This window comes from Oncorhynchus nerka, linkage group LG7 (genome assembly GCF_034236695.1).
Source record: "Oncorhynchus nerka isolate Pitt River linkage group LG7, Oner_Uvic_2.0, whole genome shotgun sequence".
Taxonomy (NCBI): Eukaryota; Metazoa; Chordata; class Actinopteri; order Salmoniformes; family Salmonidae; genus Oncorhynchus; species Oncorhynchus nerka.
In genome coordinates this window covers 57165298-57178877 of record NC_088402.1, presented here as the reverse complement: position 1 = coordinate 57178877, position 13580 = coordinate 57165298, and the positions used below count along the sequence as shown (strand labels likewise).

The 13580-nt window shown below is 41.7% G+C and overlaps 2 protein-coding genes across 6 annotated transcripts; one reads left to right on the top strand and one right to left on the bottom strand.

Annotated features, from left to right (window-relative positions):
- Nucleotides 1-136: 136 nt before the first annotated feature.
- Nucleotides 137-1756, bottom strand: taf10 (TAF10 RNA polymerase II, TATA box binding protein (TBP)-associated factor). 2 transcript variants are annotated; one of them, XM_029664230.2, is made up of 5 exons: nucleotides 1624-1756; nucleotides 1146-1303; nucleotides 836-900; nucleotides 597-711; nucleotides 137-435 (listed from the first exon to the last, which is right to left on the bottom strand). In XM_029664230.2, exons 1-5 carry the CDS (start codon nucleotides 1754-1756, stop codon nucleotides 343-345), a joined length of 564 nt encoding a protein of 187 aa, XP_029520090.1. In that variant the 3' UTR covers nucleotides 137-342. The 2 variants fall into 2 exon arrangements, with proteins under 2 accessions (XP_029520090.1, XP_029520091.1); XM_029664231.2 differs by having other exon boundaries at nucleotides 137-432.
- Nucleotides 1757-1990: 234 nt separating this feature from the next.
- On the top strand, nucleotides 1991-13571 carry zgc:154075 (uncharacterized protein LOC556929 homolog). Of its 4 annotated transcripts, none has more exons than XM_029664224.2 (14): nucleotides 1991-2100; nucleotides 3439-3547; nucleotides 3793-3877; nucleotides 4128-4201; nucleotides 4396-4455; nucleotides 4678-4785; nucleotides 5024-5080; nucleotides 5471-5601; nucleotides 5709-5763; nucleotides 8104-8196; nucleotides 8343-8477; nucleotides 8908-9009; nucleotides 9417-9578; nucleotides 12798-13571. In XM_029664224.2, the coding sequence occupies exons 1-14, from the start codon at nucleotides 1991-1993 to the stop codon at nucleotides 12921-12923; spliced, it is 1407 nt and encodes a 468-aa protein (XP_029520084.1). In that variant the 3' UTR covers nucleotides 12924-13571. The 4 variants fall into 4 exon arrangements, with proteins under 4 accessions (XP_029520084.1, XP_029520083.1, XP_029520086.1 ...); XM_029664223.2 differs by having other exon boundaries at nucleotides 3436-3547; XM_029664226.2 differs by lacking the exon at nucleotides 1991-2100 and adding an exon at nucleotides 2471-2819.
- The last annotated feature ends 9 nt before the right edge of the window (nucleotides 13572-13580 follow it).

Sequence of the window (13580 nt, the reverse complement as noted above, 5' to 3'; positions counted from 1 at the left end):
TGATTGCCTCCACTCAAGAAAACATTTTTTTGGGGTACTAATGTTATAGCATCCAAATCAATAGAGTATATAAACGACCCATAACTCTTCTCCTTGTACACCAGAGTACATAAATGAAAAAGCACAAAGTCAGAAATAAGTAATTGCTGAACGTTTTATTTGTCTCAATAAAATATTACAAGCTCAAATTCAAACAAAGTAAAGCATGCTCTACTTGGAAGAAAAAAAACAGAACAAAAGAGTAACTGCAATTAATATTCCATGGCCATCCTAAATGACCATCATAAGGGGTTTATGAGGCGCAAAAACAGCAGAAGCTGCCAGACTGCATATGCCAATATCCTATGTGAAGTAATGAGGTTTCTTTACGTTGATGCCATACTCAGACAGGGCAGGGGAGAGGTCCTCCATGGTCAATGTGTACTTCTTGTCCTGCTTTGGGAGAGAAGAGGTGGGATGACGTAGTGAGAAACCAATCAACAATACCGTCATACTTGTGCATGAATAATTCTGTGCAACTCATGTAAACAGTTAGGCTAAACATCTCAGTGAATGAACACTATGTTATGTTTCAATACCATCAGAAATGCACCAACCTTTGTCTTGTTCCTGGAGCTCCCAGAGGCCGTGCCCTTCATTTTACAATGCTGCAGAGCATCGTTAGCAATGTCTGAGATGAATTTCTGAGCTGCTAGGGAGACCAAACGGATTCTGAAAACGATGGGCATATTTAATGTTTACATTTGGCGGTGAAATTAGTTGATATAACCGGTGTAAAAGCTGAAAGATGGAGAGGACACTTTGCAGGTAAAGAGGTAAACAAGATGAGGCTTACATTCGTGGATCAGACGCCTCAAAGCCAGCCCGGTTGAGATAGTAGCCTGTCACTGCATCAGGGATCTGGCAAACAAATGGTTGGACTGAAGTCATTGTGATGTGTTTTAGTATGGTATTTTGAACCCTAGCATCACCACAATTGATACCGGAAGGACATTTATATGCTAAATATAAACTACTTAACACAAATATGCAATATGTATACAAGTAAATTGACTGTCGTCATCAGCCTAGGTATGCGAAAAACGTAATCTACATTTGTCTTCTCGTGAACTAATGTTACGACTTTAAAAGGGGGTATGACTCACTGTAGGAGTGTAGTCCTCCAATTGCATGAGAAAGTCAGCCAGTGGTGTGGTGGAGATTACAGGCTTCACATCGCCGTTGGCAATGCCACTGGGAACATAGACACCGTTGGACACGGATGTGTCAGATGATGGTGTGGCCATGGTAGCCGAGGTTGGGGCTGAAACAAAAAAAAACACAATGACATGATTTAATATCTTCCTAAATGTAGCTGAGATGTTGATAGCCAAGGTCCAGCTTTGGGCTAAGCTATGGACTGTTTCACAAAGCAGCAAGCAATGAACGTGCTAGATCTAAAATGGGTTTCAAGTTCTGTATGGTGCTATATGATGTGTGGGATACTGTACTTGAAGAATTTCAACAGTTCTGAGTCACTTTTGATCTAGTTTGCTTAGCTAGTAAATAGCAGACCATTCATGTGTGTGTCTAAAGCCAGCTCATAAAGCTGTTTATAACCTCAAAATTAGCGGAAATACTTACCATTACTTATGGAAACCGAGGGGATACTGCTGACATTAGTTGCTGCATTGTTGTTAGTGACGCAATTACTGGATGTCGAGGAAATTGAAGAAGAGCCCCCTGGTATGACTGGCTGTGGAGTATCAACGTTCATATTGGTTGCTGGCTGCACCGCAGTTCGCTTGGTAAAATAGACTAAATCAAAAAATTAAGTTAGCTAGCTAGCTATAGTGAAAGGGTTAAATTAACTACCAAAAATACCCTTTTACAACAGTGTATGGGCAAATAGCGAAAAATCAAGATAATTCGTACACTATAATCGTGCTAGCAAACAGTGGCATTAGCTTATGAAATTGTATTTTCACGCCTTCCGTGTGCATCGATTTCAATGTCTGGCATAACCATGTCTTATCCTACTATTGGTTCCCCCCCAGAAGAATGTACGCAGATGCATCCACCGAATCTTGGATTCACTGAAGAAGACCACCGCCGGCTAAGGTAGGTAGCCTACTGTAGCCAATATTGTATACAAACGTTTGTAGAAAAAACTATAGATCTGAATTTCGCGTTTTTTGTACACGGTCAAAGATAAACTCTGGCGTGAATAATGGTCGTTGTATTTTTGTTGTTGAAATATTGCATCCCCGATTAACCTTCAGCCTACTATTGCTGATTTTTATATGATCATGTGACAGTCACTTTATCTTGTCAGTAAAGGGAAACAACGTACATGCTTTGTTTAAAAGATCGTCACTAGTTAACACAGTCATAATTATGGCTAAACCCCGCCTATTTCTACCATTTATTTTCTTACATTCTTACACATAAATTTACACATACATGTTATTCAATAATTTCATCCAAACTGCTCGCACGCGTCAACGAGCTCCTACGAAATAGGTCTGAAATAGGTCTTGGTTCTATTTTTGACGATTGACGCACTGCAAGTCCAGCCTCTCCCATCTCATTGATTTTTAGGAGCATATACCCACGCAGGTGATTGGAAGCTGGCGGTCCACACTCCAGTCCAGTTGTTGGTGGTAATGCACCTCAAAGTTGGTTGCTAACTGCCATATAAAGTCGATTACTAGAAACTATCTAAATTTCCCCATTTATCTGTGGATTAATTGACGGATTAGATAACACGATGTTGTGTGACTCAAAATGGGTCACATTTCTACAAAGATCCAGGAAAAAAAGGACCCTGCGCATTTCAGGTAAAATAACAACCCAATGTTTATATCCCATGACAAATTAGCTAGCAACAGCAAGTTAGCTAGCTAAATGTCCATGAACGTTTCATGTGTTTCGACCTGTCTCCAAATGACTATAGTTGGTTCAGAGTTCGTTATGATATTATGATATTTCAACCTGCATGTCCTGATCTCGTCTGCTGTGGATGGACACAATCAACATGCGTGCCCGGTGTAGTCAGCATGTTAAAATCAGATTTGAAACCTTACCTTAACAACACTGCTAACCTTGAATGAAGACCAAAAACCTCATATTTGTTTGCATGAATTTTTACAACATGGCCAATTTAGACTTTGTGGCTGTGTTAACTAGCGACAACCTTGTTTAAACGAATACATTATTCATGTAAAAGTAAATCAAATAAGTTCAACTAGGAAAACAAGAAATTAGTCATTCTTCAAATATAACTTGTCACAATAATATTTGTTTATATTTTTTTCACCATGAAAGTGATCTATTACATAAAGCTCAGTCAGTCTTAAGAGGATGTTCAGTCAACGAAAACAATAGCATTAAACATCATATACATCAATAAATTAAACATGGCTGGTTTGAACTGATGTCTTTGTCATTTTGAAGCAGGGCCCAGAAAGACAGGATGGCATCACCTGTGGATGTCATTGTGGTGGGAGCTGGGAACCGTGGGGAGACATACTCACACTTTGCCTCCCTCCAGCCTCAACGCATGCGAGTAAGGCTCCCCAACATCTCTCTACATCTGATCTTGTCAATAACTGAAATTAGTAGACCATCTGATCTTAGTGAGATATAGGCTTTCATCCCTGCTAGGCTAAATCATTCATCACTTCTTTCCATCAGAATTTAAATGTCCTACCGATTAGTAGCCATTCGGTCTTGACTAAGGTTTTACATAAAAGTCATGATGATGATTACGATGATAATAATGGAAACAATGAAAACTCAAATTAACTGTAGGTCATTGGAGTGGCTGACCCCAGGAAATTTGCACGGGAGAAACTTCAGAAGCAACACAGAATAGCAGATGTCAACGTGTTTGCTGGTATGAGTGAAAAATATGTAATTGTCGGTCCACACCCATTTTCTCCCTACGCTGGATTGATTATTTGGTAGCAGTTCATTTGAACTATACGGCATAACAGCGTCATATTATCACAAGCATGTCGTAACAATAAGCTCTCGTGGCATCTTATGTCTCTGAATGTCAAGTACAAACCAGGATAATTTTGCATGCATTGTAATCAGTTATGAAAAGTGTTATGACATATGTTACCTATATTCCTCTTTCCCAGATTGGCGTGCTATAGTACAAAGGGAGAAGTTTGCTGATGCTGTGTTCATTTGTACTCCAGACCGCCAACATAAGGTAATAGTAGTAGAGCATACTTGTTTCTCAATTAATCAAATTTGGTATATCACAGAATCTGAGCAACCATTTCAACAGAACTATTTTAGGATGCTCAGTGTCTAGTATTTTGCTCATTGATGCTACAGCAGGCTAAGATTGAGAATCCATGATGGCTGTTCTGAGTGAGTGTGTGTTCTTGTCTTCTTGTCAAGAACCCCGCTGTGGCACTGGCAAAGAAAGGCTACCATATTCTTCTGGAGAAGCCCATGGCTGTGAGTGTTCCCCCAACCCCTGTAAATACAATGTATGTTGTTGTGATGTCTGATCAAGACAAGATTATTTCAGCTACCCTATACCAGCCCAGTACACATAGTTTATACAATCAATCATATCTAGAGATATAGAAAGAGTGTGTCTGTGTCTGTCCGTGTTTGTTTTTGTGGGCGTGCAGGCGTGTGTACGCGCAGTGTCAAATTGATATTTTTTCGTATTAGGTAACAGCTGAGGACTGCACAGAGATTGTAAGAACTTGCATTCAAAATGGTGTGATGCTAACAGTGTGCCATGTCCTCCGATATGACCCTGTCATTCACAAGATAAAAGTAAGTGTATATTCATTTATTTGAAATATTACAGTATGTTTTGCACAGATCTATGCTTTTTGCGTAGCCCAGCATCATTAGGACAATGGCTACTGTGATTGGATTTAATGCCCAATCAGAGCTTGAGCGAAAATATGCCTAGTAACAAGGTACTCCTCGCGGGATAGAAGCAGTCAAATCAATCTTGAAAAGGGCTGCCATATAGTGTGTTGCCAATGCTTTGGAATTGACCCCACAGGTGCTGATGGACAGTGGAGCGATTGGAGACCCGGTCCATATTCAACACCTAGAACCAGTAGGGATGTATTTACAATACTCTGTACATTTTACATAATTTACATAGAGTATAGCCAGACCTGGGTTCAAGTGCTATTACTATAAAGTACTAATAGTATTTAATGTATCTGTGTTTGAGTGATCTTGCCGTGCACAGTGGAACCAACAGAATAAATAAATAAACTTCACTTACTATAATAGTTGCAAAACTGCAAAGCCCGCTCACCTAGGCTCTCCAGACAGGCTATAGCAAACGCTTATATTTATGGATGATTTCAAATAGTATATGAACCCAGGTCTTCGACACAGTATTGTACATTTGAATAGTGACCTCCACTCCACTCTCAGTGCAGCCTGCATGGGTTAAAGTATCTGCAAAGATTTCCATGGTTACTTTCTCCTGTTCTAGGTGGGTTTCTTTCACTTTGCCCACTCCTTTGTTCGAGGGAACTGGAGGAATGAGGCTGAGAGCTCTTTTGCACTTCTGGCCAAATCCTGCCATGACATTGACTTGATACATCACTGGGCTGGAGGACGAAGGTAAAGAGGCAATGTTTAAAAAAATATATATAAATAAAATAACAAGTTAATCAACTCATTTATTGCATCGACTGACAGCCCTATTAAAAAAAGCTTGTTCTTCACAGGTGTTTGAAAGTGTCATCATTTGGATCTCTCAGTCACTTCCGCAAAGAGAAAAGGGTGTGTGGTCTTCTCGTATACATTTGGAAAGTATTGAACTCCTTCACTTTTTTCACATTTTGTTACATTACAGCCTTGTTCTAAAAATGGAATAAATCATTTTTCCCCCTCATCAATCTACACATAATAGCCCATAATGACAAAGCAAAAACAGGTTTTTAGACCTTTGGCAGCAATTACAGCCTCTAGTCTTCACGGGTATGACGCTACAAGCTTGGCACACCAGTATTTGGGGAGTTTCTCCCATTCTTCTCTGCAGATCCTCTCAAGCTCTGTCAGGTTGGATGGGGAGCGTTGCTGCACAGCTATTTTCAGGTGTCTCCAGAGATATTCGATCAGGTTCAAGTCCGGGCTCTGGCTAGGCCACTCAAGGACATTCAGAGATTTGTCCCGAAGCCATTCCTGCATTATCTTAGCTGCGTGCTTAGAGTCGTTATCCTGTTGGAAGGTGAAGCTTCGCCCATCTGAGAACCTGCTCCAAAGCGATCAGGACTTCATCAAGGATCTCTCTGTACTTTGCTCCGTTCATCTTTCCCTCGGTCCTGACTAGTCTCCCAGTCCCTGCCACTGAAAAACATCCCCACAGCATGATTCTGCCACCACCATGCTTCACCATAGGGATGGTATTGGCCAGGTGATGAGCGGTGCCTGGTTTCCTCCAAACGTGATGCTTGGCCTTCTGGCCAAAGAGTTTCATCAGACCAGAGAATCTTATTTCTCATGGTCTGAGAGTCCTTTAGGTGCCTTTTGGTGAATTCTAAGTGGGCTGTCATGTGCCTTTTACTGAGGAGGGGCTTCCGTCTGGCTACTCTACCATAAATGCTTGATTGGTGGACTTCTGCAGAGATGGTTGTCCTTCCGGAGGTTCTCCCATCTCCACAGAGGAACTCTGTCAGAGTAACCATCGGTTTCTTGGTCATCTCTCTGAACAAGGTCCTTCTCCCCCGATTGCTCAGTTTGGCCAGGTGGCCAGGTCTTGGAAGAGTTGGTTCCAAACGACACAATCTTGTCTCGGGGCTCTACGGACAATTCTGTCGACCTTATGGCTTGGTTTGTGGGACCTTATATAAACAGGAGTGAGCCTTTCCAAATCATGTCCAATCAATTGAATTTACCACAGGTGGACTCCAAACAAATTGTAGAAACATCTCAAGGATGATCAATGGAAACAGGATGCTCCTGAGCTCAATTTCAAGTCTCACAGCAAAGGGACTGAATACTTATGTAAATAAGGTATTTTTAAAATAGTTTTTATTTGCAAAAAAATCTAAAAACCTGTTCGCTTTGTCATTACGGGGTATTGTGTGTAGATTGATGAGGGAAAAATAATTTAATACATTTTAGAATGAGGCTGTAACGTAACAAAATGTGGAAAAAGTAAAGGGGTCTGAATATTTCCGAATGCACGGTAATCAGAAAGGAAGTGGTACAACTATGTGTGTCTGTTTTGGACACTGATTGAACTCTAAATAGTTTTAAACAATGGGTTTGTCATTCCATTGAACAATAATACAGGCCCTGGAGTGATGACAACCATAGTTACATAGACATGAATGAATGTGTTATTTTAACATATTAGCATCCACATTCCCATACCATCTCAAATACTATATAATACCATACCATCTCAAATACTATATAATACCGTACCATCTCAAATACTTCCCATACCATCTCAAATATCATGTTTAGTTTTTAATACACTGATTTCACAACTATTTGGACCCAAACTAGGGAATATATGGATTGTTAAGGAAAACATTACAGCAACAGCCGATACAACCTTTACACAGAGTAACTGTGTCAGAATAACAGAACACCACAGGCGATACGGTGGGAGATGCTGCCCCATAAGCCTGAGAACTGACTGTAACTAACTCCTGGTGATTCTTTGTCTGGGAAAACATAGCTGACAAAGCTTTGCATCACACTCCCACAACCACAACCCCAGTTTCCTGCCTTACAACCACCTCTCCCGAAGCAGCTGATGTCCATGCTTTTACATTTGATTTCCACTTTTGAGTTACCTTCTAATCATACTGTACTCGTTGTGTGATATTATCACTCATTGTATTAATGTTTGTTTTTAGATCGTTTTTAATTCTGTCAAAGGTACTCAACCCTCTTTGGCCCCTTTGGGACATAGGTCCACAATGAGCTTCCATTTAGTCCTACATAGTATAATGGTGGGTTTCCGAAAAGCTTTGTAGCACTAAGATCATCTTTCGATCCATTGCCTACAATGGATTTGCTGTAGATGATGTGAGTGCTACGATGCTTTCGGTAAACCCACCAGAGAATAGTCAACGGTGATTCAGTGCTGAAGAGTTTTTCCTCCAGCCACCAGGTGCTGCAGACCGCTGCCTAGACTGCCCTGTAGAGGAATCTTGCCCATATTCTGCACGCAAGATCTACCTGGACAGAGTCAAACAGGTTTTTCCATTCATGTCAATTACATTTGATTTGTCCCACGAGGGGCAATTATTATTCAGGGCAAGCAGTGTAAATCAGAAGGCTCATAGAAAATGACCAAAATCACAAAGCACTTTACAGTAACCCGGCCTGTGTGTGTCTCTCAGGGCTGTGTGGGCTGGCCCGTGTCTGTGATATGTTCCAGCTCTCTCCCAGACATTGAGTCTGTGACCGAGGCTCTGAAATCAGGGCCGTACGGCCGCTGTGTCTACCAGTGTGACAACGACGTCTGCACCAACCAGGTAAGACTGACCACCATCTGGCTAGCCGCTAGCGCAGAGAAACCATGCTTAGAAAAAGGGTTATCCTACATTTATACAGCTACACTTATTATGAATTATTTATTTATGATTTATTACTCAGTATTTCACCTTTATTTTAACAGGATATCTCCTTTAGAATAAGTGTCTCTTTCGTAACAGAGACCATTCCGAGTGTCAGAAGAGAGGTTATAGAATTGTAAATTAAGTCCTGCACACTTTTGTTGTATTTAAATTAAGTTTATGCTTCGGTCAGAAATAGTAATACAAGCATTTCACTACACCCGCAATAACATCTGCTAAACACATGTATGTGACTAATACAATTTGACTTGGATTTGATATAGGCTCAAGTCGACACAGCTCCTCTCTTTATCTCTCTTCTCTCACCTTGTTGTACCTGTGTGTACAGGTGGTGAACATGGAGTTTGAAGGGGGTCTTACAGCTGCTTTTTCCATGGTGGCATTTACAGAGGAGATATGTAAGCGGAGGACCACCATCTATGGCAGCAAGGTACTGTAGCACTCCAGTCCAGACACAATCTTGAATAATCCAACATCAGGTTAAATCATAATGAATAATTCATTGTTGATCATTAATACGCCACTTGTGTGATTGAAATTAATGTGATATGATAATAAGATACAGATATGGATTGAATAGAAAGAGATAGATTATGAATATTGAATATTGATGGAACACACACAAACTGAAATAGTTTATTGACCTGAATTTCTGTGTCATAGTTTATGAACTTTGGTATCTCTCTGTCCGGGAATATTTATCCTTATAAATAATAATCTGTATTTGTAGTAGCAGTAAAGCTAGAGCTGGATGTATCTGGCTACTGTCTGATTTTAGTACATAAAGATAACCTGCAAACATTTTCTTATCATGTAATGATTGCTTTGTTCCTATAGGGGGAGCTGTCGTGTGACGGACATGAGATTCGAGTGTTTGACTTCCTCACAGGGAGGGCCACCAAGCACACAGCAGAGACTTGCGCCCCAGGGGCCTTTGGCATGGGCGGGCACGGCGGGGCGGACTACCAACTGGTGGAAGCCTTCATCTCTGCTGTGGCGGTGAGTGCTGGGAGCCTGTGTGAATGTCAACATTGAGGGACATTTTTTTTAAACTTTAGATCTGTGCTTTGACTTAGGTTTGTGTTAATCATACATTGATGTCGTGGAACGTCGTGGAACAAAATTTGAGTTATCTAGATCGTTGTTTGGATTCAATCAAACCCCATTGCGAAATTTACACTGTTGCAGTACCTGGTTCAATAAAATCACAGAATGGTATTGGGTACTGTAAAAACTCTTAGCCTAACTCTACCTGAAGTGGGTATACAAAAGGCATTCATAACACCTTTAAAAAACAGTCATGACACCTTTTGCAGTATCACTCATGGGATATGCTTAACACCCCGGCAGTCCTACAATCTAAGCTAGATGCCCTCAATCTCACACAAATCATCAAGGAACCCACCAGGTACAACCCTAAATCCGTAAACATGGGCACCCTATAGACATTATCCTGACCAACTTGCCCTCCAAATACACCTCCGCTGTTTTCAATCAGGATCTCAGCAATCATTGCCTGTATCCGCTATGGGTCCGCGGTCAAACGACCACCCCTCATCACTGTCAAATGCTTTCTAATCGACATGGCCCGGGTATCCTGGAAGGATATTGACCTCGTCCCGTCAGTCACGATGCCTGGCCATTCTTTAAAAGTAATTTCCTCACCATCTTAGATAAGCATGCCCCGTTTAAAACAATGCAGAACCTAAGAACAGTTAGTTCACTCCAGACTTGACTGCCCTTGACCAGCACAAAAACATCCGGTGGTGGACTGCAATAGCATCGAATAGTCCCCGCGATATGCAACTGTTCAGGGAAGTCAGGAACCAAAACACGCAATCAGTCAGGAAAGCAAGGCTAGCTTTTTCAAGCAGAAGTTTGCATCCTGCAGCTCTAACTCCAAAACGTTTTGGGACACTAAAGTCCATGGAGAACAAGAGCACCTCCTCCCAGCTGCCCACTGAACTGATGCTAGGTAACACAGTCACCACCGATAAATCCATGAGCATTTCTCAACGGCTGGCCATGCCTTCCTCCTGGCTACTCCAACCCCGGCCAACAGCCCCCCCGCAGCTCCTCTCCCAAGCCTCTTCACCCAAATCCAGATAGCAGATGTTCTGAAAGACCTGCAAAACCTGGACCCGTACAAATCAGCTGGGCTAGACAATCTGGACCCTCTCTTTCTAAAACTATCTGCCGCCATTGTTGCAACCCCTATTACCAGCCTGTTCAACCTCTCTTTCGTATCGTCTGAGATCCCTAAAGTTGGAAAGCTGCCGCGGTCATCCCCCTCTTCAAAGGGGGTGACACCCTAGACCCAAACTGTTACAGACCTAAGACCTATATCCATCCTGCCCTGCCTATCTAAAGTCTTTGAAAGCCAAGTTAATAAACCGATCACTGACCATTTCGAATCCCACCGTACATTCTCCGCTGTGCAATCCAGTTTCCGAGCTGGTCACGGGTGCGGCACCTCAGCCACGCTCAAGGTACTGAACGATATCATAACCGCCATCGATAAAAGACAGTACTGTGCAGCCGTCTTCATTGACCTGGCCAAGGCTTTCGACTCTGTCAATCACCGTATTCTTATCAGACTCAATAGCCTTGGTTTTTCTAATGACTGCCTCACCTGGTTCACCAACTACTTTGCAGACAGAGTTCAGTGTGTCAAATCGGAGGGCATGTTGTCCGGACCTCTATCAGTCTCTATGGGGGTACCACAGGGTTAAAATCTCAGGCCGATTATTTTTCTCTGTATATATCAATGATGTAGCTCTTGCTGTGGGCGATTCCCTGATCCACCTCGACGTAAACGACACCATTCTGTATACTTCTGGCCCTTCCTTGGACATTTACATTTACATTTAAGTCATTTAGCAGACGCTCTTATCCAGAGCGACTTACAATTTGGTGCATTCACCTTATGACATCCAGTGGAACAGCCACACTGTGCTAACTAACTCCAAACGAGCTTCAATGCCATACAACACTCCTTCCGTGGCCTCAAACTGCTCGTAAACGCTAGTAAAACCAAATGCATGCTTTTCAACCGTTCGCTGCCCGCACCCGCCCACCCGACTAGCATCACCACCCTGGACGGTTCCGACCTAGAATATGTGGACAACTATAAATACCTAGGTGTCTGGTTAAACTGTAAACTCTCCTTCCAGACTCATATTAAACATCTCCAATCCAAAATCAAATCTAGAATCGGCTTTCAATTTCGCAACAAAGCCTCCTTCACTCACGCCGCCAAACATACCCTAGTAAAACTAACTATCCTACCGATCCTCGACTTCGGCGATGTCATCTACAAAATAGCTTCCAATACTCTACTCAGCAAACTGGATGCAGTCTATCACAGTACCATCCGTTTTGTTACCAAATCATCTTATACCACCCACCACTGCGACCTGTATGCTCTAGTCGGCAGGCCCTCGCTACATATTCATCGCCAGACCCACTGGCTCCAGGTCATCTATAAGTCTATGCTAGGTAAAGCTCCGCCTTATCTCAGTTCACTGGTCATGATAACAACACCCACCCGTAGCACACGTTCCATATACGTTCCAAGTATATCTCACTGACTATCCTCAAAGCCAACACCTAATTTGGCCACCTTTGCTTCCAGTTCTCTGCTGCCAGTGACTGGAACGAATTGCAAAAAATCGCTGAAGTTGGAGACTTTTATTTCCCTCACCAACTTTAAACATCAGCTATCTGAGCAGCGAACCAATTGTTGCAGCTGTACATAGTCCATCTGTAAATAGCCCAACCAAATCTACCTCATCCCCATACTGTTTTTATTTACTTTTCTGCTCTTTTGCACACCAGTATCTCTACTTGCACATCATCATCTGCTCATTTGTCACTCCAGTGTTAATCTGCTAAATTGTAATTATTCGCTCCTATGGCCTATTTATTGCCTACCTCCTCATGCCTTTTGCACACACTGTATATAGACTTTCTTTTTTTCCTACTGTGTCATTGACTTGTTTATTGTGTTATTGGCTTGTTTATTGTTTATTCCATGTGTAACTCTGTGTTGTTGTCTGTGTCACACTGCTTTGCTTTATCTTGGCCAGGTCGCATTTGTAAATGAGAATTTGTTCTCAACTAGCCTACCTGGTTAAATAAAGGTGAAATAAATAAACCTTACATTACACTCATGTCGATGGGAAAAAAATGTGACTCGTGTTTGCGTGTGTCGCGTAGAGTGGAGATGCATCTTTTATCCGTTCCGGACCAGAGGAGACTCTACTGAGCCACAAGCTGGTGTTTGAGGCTGAGCGGTCTCGACTGGAGAGCAAGGTGGTGTTCTGTGGGACTGACCAGGACTAGACGTCTACATGAACGGTGACGTGAAGGGACATAATCATCATTTTGATCATCAACATTAATGATTAAACTCTAATAACAGAGCTCACTCAGGCAGCACATGAAAATGATTAACTGGATATTTAATGGATATTTGATTTTACTGTATGTAATTTGTAGCTAGGCCTAGTGTTGAGATTGCTTAATTCTCAAGGATTGTTTCATGTGCACATTCCATGAAAATGATTTTCTTAACAAAATGTGATGTATGTACTGTTTGTCATGTCAGCAACTGTTTTTATGTGAGAAACTGATTTTCAAATAATCATATTTTGCCAGTTTTCTAAAATGTTGTGTGTTCTAATATCTTGTATGAAACTGGAATCAAGGCCCCCTCGAAGATGCTTTTGAAATTACACACATGTAGCCTATCTAAGCAAACATCTATAAATACACCCCATGCACTTACCAAAAATGCCTCTTTTACTGTATTGTACTTTGCTCTAAATTACTCTTCTTTTGTATCGTCATTAGCACAGTATAGATGATACCAATTCTTGCTCCAAGACGCTGCCAATTTGGATAACCGAAAAAGACAATTGTGCTGATTTATTGGCACGTTGAACCATGTTGCACGCCATAGTAAAAATAAAATGTCTTATCTGAGTCTGACATTTATTC